Below are 8190 nucleotides of genomic sequence, written 5' to 3'. Positions count from 1 at the left end.
CCAGGCACAAGGAATACATAGTAATACAACCTAAATGGCACTCATTCACACTTCAGGGGCAATTCAGCATAGCGAATCCATCTACTGGTATGTTTTGGGGAGGTGGGGGTAAACCAGGGAACCGGGAGGAAACTCACAGACACAGAATAAAAATATCTGGTGAACACACTTATGCCAATGAGCAAAACCTCATTCCTACATGATCTCAGCATTTTCTTTGTTTTACACATTCTTTCAAGCATACCCCCTGTTCTGTTCGGTTCTTAACATTTAAGATTGGCTGCAAAGTGACAAAGATTTTGATTATGGCATTTTGCCATGGCAATATTAGAAGCTTATTATTAATAAAAAAAGATATTTGTAACGGGGTTACAAAGCAAGCAGTTGTTACAATCAGGCTAATTTGAGTGTTTTGTTTTCAATTATGTTACAAGGAAAATTTACTGTTCCAGAAAGGCTACTGAATATATCTATTCAATTATATTTGTGAGAAAAAATATTATATATGAAGATAGAATAGTCCTACCTTAGAATATTGCTATTACGTTAAATTCAAACCTAGACCTCACTATGCTAAACCAAACAGTTAAGATAATATTTTAAATACACCAATCCAATACAATGGTCTATAGGAATAAAAATAATCTTTCATAAATACATTTTAAAAAATAAACTTTAATTCTAAGCTTTAAGACTCAAGATTCAAAGAACTTTATTCATCCCAGGGGGAAATTCCTTTGCCATGTTACAGTTGGTCTAAAAAAATACAACTATAAGAGAGAAATAAATAAATATATACACTGTTATATAAAGTGTAAAATAGAATAAATAAATGTGGGCCTGATGGTGTTAAAAGCACTTGAGAATTCAAAAAACATAAACCTCACAGAGCTCCCTGGTTTCTCTATGTAATAACTATAAGTATACAGTATATAATCAGCTAGTAAGTAGTTCCACATGCTATACCCAATCCTCACTCTTTTGTTTATGTGTCTTTTTTTTCTTCTTCTTCTCAAAAAGTTTTGTTGCGAGTCAGAATGATTAAAGTCTTGACCATCATATCCATCCATGCATCCATTTTCTATACCCGCTTTATTTCTAATTAGGATCACAGGGATCTGCTTCAGTTAGCACTAACTGCTTGTATCCCAGCACACATTAGGCAAAAGGCAGGGATACACCCTGGACAGGTCGCCAGTCCATTGCAGGGCCACATATAGACAAACAACCACACTCACTCTTGTGTTTGTGGACTGTGGGAAGAAACCCATGCAGGAACGGGGAGAACATGCAAGCTCCATACAGAAAGGCTGCTGCCCGTTCGAACCCGGGATTCGAACCTAGGACCTTCTTGCTGTGAGGAAAATGAAATATGAAAATAAATCAGCATGACAGTTGTAATGAAGCCTCACTACAAATATAAGTAACACTGGTTGAGGCAGCCGATTATATGGATGAGATTCCGGTTAGAGGATCAAGGCAATGGAGGAAGGCGCTCTTCACAAAGACGGGTTTATTGAACAGTCTTCCAGTTCACATGCATAACAGGTGATTTGGTTTGTGGAGGTCTGATAATATAGTGATCTGTGTTTATGGTCTAAAGCAGGGGTGTCCTATCTTATCCAGAAAGGGCCGGTGTGGGTGCAGGTTTTCATTCCAACCAAGCAGAAGCTACACCTGATTCCAGCTGGCTAATCAGTAGATCTTGGCTTTCAGTAGATTCAGGTGTGGCTTCTGCTCAGTTGGAATGAAAACCTGCACCCACACCGGCCCTTTGCGGATAAGTTTGGCCACCCCTTGTCTAAAGGAATGAAAGGAATAACAACATAACAATATATCAATGAATAAAGTGTAAACAAATGTTTAAAGTGGCATATGAACAGTATAGCATCCACAGATGTGTCCACAAAATATGAACTATTATCAAGTAGCTGATTGTAATAAACAGTTGGAATTAACAAGCTAGTGCTACTTGCGCACCGATGCTAATGCTAGCACTAGCTCTAGCTAGCGGTTCATAGCGGCAGAGAAAAGAAACAACTGGTGATTCAAATATATGTATAGGAACATGAAAACGTAAACAATAGGCATTAAACAAATGTACAGATAATGTACACTCACGTGCAACACAGGAACGCATCACTACACACACATAATGGAACACCTTTTTTTTTTTTTTTTTTTTAATTTCTCATAGCAAACAACAAAATCAACAAAAAAACAATCAGATAATGGAACTCCTGTAGTATAGCTCTGTTGTATGTACACTAAATTAGGTCGTGCAGGAAACAAGTCTACTACAAAAAAACAGGTCCTACTGCAGGCTTTCTAACAACAATGTTTTTTTCCTTTGGTAACAAAGATTTGCCTTTTTATTTGCATTTCCACAAAATCATTACTAAGTTTACCTCTGAGGTTTAACAACAAAATAATTTTCTCAGATTTGTTTTACAAAACAAAAATGTGCTGACTAAATAAAAATAAATAAAACTGCCTCATATTGGAGGGATTTTCAAGAAGTACTGTAACTGTAGAAAACTGACCAACAGACGTTTGTAGTAAACTTAATAGAACACATATCTCAGAAGGGTATGGGAACGAAACTTGTTTATGTGGCAATAACCTAGGCCAAATGGAAACATTTGAAGCAATTTCTTTCCTCAGTAAAACAAAGTTGCACATTGCATTTCTCACAGAGGGTGCATTGATTTTGCAGAATTTGCAACGACCATGCTTGTCACATTTTACAGGCCAGTTTGAAACTGTTCAGGCATATATTTAAAGAAAGAATCACAAGGATGGATAAGATAAAGGAACAGGTGAAATATGGCTCGCATCTCTCTCATCACAAGCTGGAGCACAAGTGATGTCAGCAACCATCGACACACTTGTCTAAAAGTCAATTCTATTTCACAACAAAATTAAATACAAGTATATATATATTCTTAAATCTGATAGGTCAGAATGTCAGAAGGTTGTAATTTATCTCAGTTTTCTAGTAATCTGCTCATTCTAAGTTATCCTTTCTTAAAAAAACAAATATTTCACAGGGACAGCAAACACTCCACACAATTAAAATGTAATAATTAACAGCAATCTGTTGTTTATTTTCAACTACACTTGAATTCAGAGTTTACCTTAAAAAAGAGAGAAGGGAATTTCACTTAATGTTTATGATTATGTAGTTTATTGAAAAGATAAATACAGTTTGTCCTTATTGCATGGCAAGTGACATTAGATGACCTGTGTTCTCTGTCAATCCCCTATCAGTCCAAGGGATTTTATGGGGTACCATAGACATCCAGGAATAGAAATAATAATAATAATAATAATAATAATAATAATAATAATAATAATTGGTCGAATATCACTGTAAATATTAATATTGTGTTTTTGTATAAACAGTTATTGTCCAGTAGGTGGTGGTGTCGTTCCATATATTGGTACCATGAACTAGGACGCTCAAGCGTGTGTAAATGAGTACTTAAAGCGTTACACGCTGGTATTGTTTGCTTGTTCTCTTTGATTTGTTAGTTAAATCTCTAAAACTTTATTTATTTTTAGTTTCAGTGGCTGTCAGTCTGATAAAAATGGTTAGGATGTGATCATTGTGTGATATACTGAGAAGACTAAATTGTCTTCTCTAGTTTGACAGCCAATTGTCCCAAGACTGTGGTTAATCTCAACTGCCTACACATTTGCATTGAATTTCATGTTTTTCATGCTGTAGTGGCAACATCTGCTGTTTAGTGTAAATGGGAAGACAGCAGAATGCATATCCTTATTTCAGTTTCTTTCTGGAAACTTATTTACTATTTGAGTTCTAAAATAGTAGTTCAATTCAATATCTTTCATGAAAATAATTTAACTATTTCTAAAGCTTATTTGTATATTTTAGAGGACTTTTTGTAGTAGAGGTGGCTGTTTACTGTGACATATCACTTGAGGTGGATGCAGCAGAATCCATGATGCAGATCTTTATTAATGATCAGAAATGGCAGGCAATAATCAAAAACGATAAGGCAGGCGGAAGAGTCAGAAACCGAGGAAACAAATACACTTTCAAAAGGAAACCGAAATCCGAAAATCCTAGTAGAACTATAACAGGCAGAGATCATACACAGTAGCAATCCAGACTTAGAACAATTGAAGGCTTGGCACGTACTCAAAGAGAAACGACGCTTCACAAAGAACAAAGGGAAGCTGGCTGTTTAAATAGCCTAGAAACCGGAAATAAGTCCCAGATATTAATACTCAGGCGAGGGCTCCCTCTGGTGTACAGGTCCTACTTGCCTCGTTACATTTACATACTGGTAAACAAAAAGTATATGCTCAAGATAATGTATGGGATAGGCTGACTTTAATATCTATGTCAACATTTGCATGAGAAATATTCCTCCTTTTCAGTAATTGGGTTATGCAGATGAACAAGTATTTTGTGACAAAACAGCTTGTCAGTTACAGCTTGTCACTTACAACACACACACACAAACGTATAGATAGCAAACTTTGTTATGCATTCCTTGAAAATATATTACCCTAAGTATCCAGTTATACAAATTGCAGAGGTCAGTTTAGATTTGGCTAAATATGTGATACTATGTGAACAGGTGAAATAATGTCAATGTTTGGTTTTATGGTTTTATAAACAATCAGTCCTTATAATAATGATAAATGAGATGCTGGATTGATCTGAGCACTGATAATCAGAGTAAAAAAAACAACAACTCAGTATTAAATGGTTTTGGTTTTTACAGTGGCGTGATAAGATGAAATCCCAAGATTCTCATACAATGTGAAATATTTGTGTTTGAATGGAATGCTCTGAAAAAGGATTGTTTAAAGTTGTAGATGTACAATGTACGTGTAATGTAATGTATTATATGGAAATAAGTATTTAAATAAATAAATAAATAAATAAATAAATAAATAAATAAATAAATAAATAAATAAATAAATAAAAGTAGACATATATCATGTGCCAGGGAGTAAAACCTCAGTCCTAAATTTCATTTGTACAGTCTTTGTTTTAAACATTTTTCCAAACATACCCAAGTTCATCAAGATTATGATAATTGTTTGGTTATCAACATTTCTAATTGGCAGGGATTCTGAATGTTGTATTCAGTGTCCTGGCAATATTAGATGCTGATGATTAAAAAAAGGTTCATGATAATTAGCATTATCACAGTGTTTTGTTCTACACTGGTCTGTAAAATGTCTTCTTCTGAATATTTAAGATGATTTTCTGCCACCTGTAATTCAAAATGACAAAGGTCAACTTTCATATCACTCAGATAAAATAAATAAGTTTATTAGTTGATTTATAAATAAATAAATAATTAAATAAATAAATAAATAAATAAATAAATAAGCAATAGTCAACCTCTTCTTAAGCAAAAAAGAAATATCGCAAGCGATTTAGGTGTATTTTATACAAATCACTTTTATAATGATACTTTCATAATAATACACTTTTTTAGTTATGTTGGATTATTATTATTATTAGTAGTAGTAGTAATAGTTGTTGTTGTTGTTGTTGTCGTCACAACAATAATAATACTCTTCTAAGTTTCTTACCTTTTTTAAGTTTCAGTTTGCAGTTCTGGTTCTTTTGTCCAATGAACCTGAAATTCTGGTGACTGTAGATAGACAGATTTGATCTATGGAGAGAAATTAGTGTTATACGCTGTGCTGTACTTTATTTATAGTACATAACATAATAAACTTAATTCACTTGAATGCTTGATTGCATGGCACTGGTATGTGTGTATCAGGTGCACCAGAAGCAAATAGTTGGGTCATTGTTAGTTTGAGAAATGGTCTGGTACAAACAGTGACACCATTTCTACTAATAAATGAGGGGTGACAAGCTGTGTAGTGCAACAGGGACAACAATATGTAATGGCCAATGAGTGAATCTACAAAGTATGTGTACCTAATAAACTGACAACTGAGTACGTTCTCAAAAACACACACCTTTTTAAGAACTTCGTCCCTCAGAGTAGCATTGCTGAGATCCTCGCTGCTGTTAAACTTTAATCTCAGAAGTGCCTTCTTAGTAACACGAACTACAATAAAGGTAACAATGCTGATATTGAGTCACTGCTGTAAAACATATTTTAACTCTAAATCGAAATAAAATAAAAATAAAAGTGGAACCTCCACCTCCATAGACTTCCACTTCACAGAGAGTGAGGTGCTGGGTAATGGTGGGCAGGATGATATTCACATAACGACCCCGCATATTGCAGGTGTAATTTGCGGAGACACCAGCAGGGATGCTAGGGATAACAACACATCTACAGAAAGAAACAAGAAAACGAACAACAGAAGGGTAATGTATTAACTCACTTAAAAATATTAAGAAAATTCTAAAGTTAAAAATGCTTCATAATGCTATATCACTACCCTAAAGTCAATTCTTTTCATACCAGAGTGTGACTTGATTTTATGGAATAGCTGTGTAACATCTTATTCCTGTTATCCCATATTATAGAAGCTATAAACAGTTGTTACCTCACCACCCTCTCTTTTTCTCTCTCTGAAGACAAAAAGAAAAAAATGCAACCCTTCCACTTCTTCATAGAGTGAGAGAACCTGGCTAGGAATATATCAATTATAGGTCCACATTACATTAGGAGTAGTTTTAATAGAATTAATAGAATTTCATTTTAACACATGAAAACTGCTTACTTGCAACAAGCTTTATAAGCAAGGATTAATAAAGCTTTTATATGTAATTTCTCTTTTATGCTGATATTTATATAAATGTATTTTTACTTTTCACCTTGGGTTGTTGTTGCCGTTGTTGATTAAGGAGTTGCCAATGTGGATCTCAGCACCATTTATCCGTTCTGGACAGCAGTCGCCTCTGTTAGTGACGATTACATCGCTAATGTCATACACTGCCAACAAATCCACACTCCACCATGGGCTGTACTGAGCATTTGTAGTAGTACATGAGTAGTAATATGCGTTAGATTGCCGGTTGCCATCAATAGCTAAGGAAGCATATCTGTTAGCGTATATGGAAGATTGTGTTGCTATTCCTTTTAAGGCCACATTGACTGGGAGAACAAGAAAATATATTTTATATATCTATATATATATATATATAATATTATAATATATATATAATATATATATATATATATATATATATATATATATATATATATATATATATATATATATATATATATATATATATATATATATATATATTATACTAAATATATATAATATTCATACCTCTCTGATGGGTCAGTATCCACTGCATTGAGAAAATGTATATCCCTGTGCAAAATGTATTTTTGAATATTATACATGTGATCACCAGCTTAGGAGGAGTCATAATAGAAATGACATCTGACAGGTATTTTAAAAATATAATGATAATAATAATAATAATAATAATAATGTAGTTTTTCAAACTATACTTGAAATCTTTTTGCTACTTTAAACCAGTGTTTACCTAAAAAAAAAAGCATGGGCCTCTGTGAATTCTCCATTTTCTGTTCAAATTGAAAGATAATAACATCAGAATTACAACCAAACTCAAGGATAGAGAGTGGAATATCAGTTTGAGGAAATAATATAGCAGTCATCAGTTAAGATTCAGACTTTTTCTGTGCACAACCAATTATATGAAATGCATCAAATAACAAATATATAATGTATTAAGCCAAATAAAGTCACAGTGTAGAGAGATTTCTTACCTTGCTTGACATATATGTCATCTCTGTTGTTTCTAAACCCTGGCCTGTCCACTGGTGTTTCGCAAAAATATAATGTAGTTTATTTAAAAGGCAAATGCACTTTGTTTCACAAATGCAAATAGGTTTGACTCAGATGACAGCCTAGAAAAGTTTAAAACACATGATGGTTTTATATAAAGAGAGAAAGATATATATTCTACACTGGTATATGTTTTATCCAGCATCACAACTGTTTTATGAGTCAGTCCTTGTCTGATTGATGTAAGCTGTTGTATAAATGTGTTGCACTAAAGCAAAAGTAAAATGTTTTGGTCATCGGATTTATTGTTGTTTCTTCTTTCAGAGATTCAGAAGAGCTTTTCATATCAGGAAAAAAGACACAGTATGGGACACAGTAATAGGACAAATTTTCCATTTTTTAAATGTGTAGATGTGTTTCATTTTAAGAGGAAATTCTCAAAAATTGTAT

At 33.5% G+C, this 8190-nt stretch overlaps 1 protein-coding gene across 2 annotated transcripts; it reads right to left on the bottom strand.

Annotated features, from left to right (window-relative positions):
- Positions 1–4001: 4001 nt before the first annotated feature.
- Positions 4002–7957, bottom strand: LOC131348969 (fucolectin-like). 2 transcript variants are annotated; one of them, XM_058384228.1, is made up of 8 exons: positions 7722–7957; positions 7478–7517; positions 7255–7299; positions 6791–7070; positions 6169–6302; positions 5980–6071; positions 5581–5663; positions 4002–5255 (listed from the first exon to the last, which is right to left on the bottom strand). In XM_058384228.1, the coding sequence occupies exons 1-7, from the start codon at positions 7740–7742 to the stop codon at positions 5586–5588; spliced, it is 690 nt and encodes a 229-aa protein (XP_058240211.1). In that variant the 5' UTR covers positions 7743–7957; the 3' UTR covers positions 4002–5255; positions 5581–5585. The 2 variants fall into 2 exon arrangements, with proteins under 2 accessions (XP_058240211.1, XP_058240210.1); XM_058384227.1 differs by lacking the exon at positions 7722–7957 and having other exon boundaries at positions 7478–7715.
- Between the last annotated feature and the right edge of the window lie 233 nt (positions 7958–8190).

Source organism: Hemibagrus wyckioides, linkage group LG29 (genome assembly GCF_019097595.1).
Source record: "Hemibagrus wyckioides isolate EC202008001 linkage group LG29, SWU_Hwy_1.0, whole genome shotgun sequence".
Classification (NCBI taxonomy): domain Eukaryota; kingdom Metazoa; phylum Chordata; class Actinopteri; order Siluriformes; family Bagridae; genus Hemibagrus; species Hemibagrus wyckioides.
This window is presented reverse-complemented; position numbering and strand designations above follow the sequence as displayed.

What these genes read in the sequence shown, in the direction of transcription:
- LOC131348969 (XM_058384227.1), bottom strand. Translation starts at nt 7,610, where the DNA reads ATGACTGCTATATTATTTCCTCAAACTGATATTCCACTCTCTATCCTT. An exon ending in GATACTGACCCATCAGAGAG is followed by an intron (nt 7,071 to 7,254) that starts GTATGAATATTA and finishes TTGTTCTCCCAG; the next exon opens with TCAATGTGGCCTTAAAAGGA. An exon ending in AACGGCAACAACAACCCAAG is followed by an intron (nt 6,303 to 6,790) that starts GTGAAAAGTAAA and finishes TTCTTTCTGTAG; the next exon opens with ATGTGTTGTTATCCCTAGCA.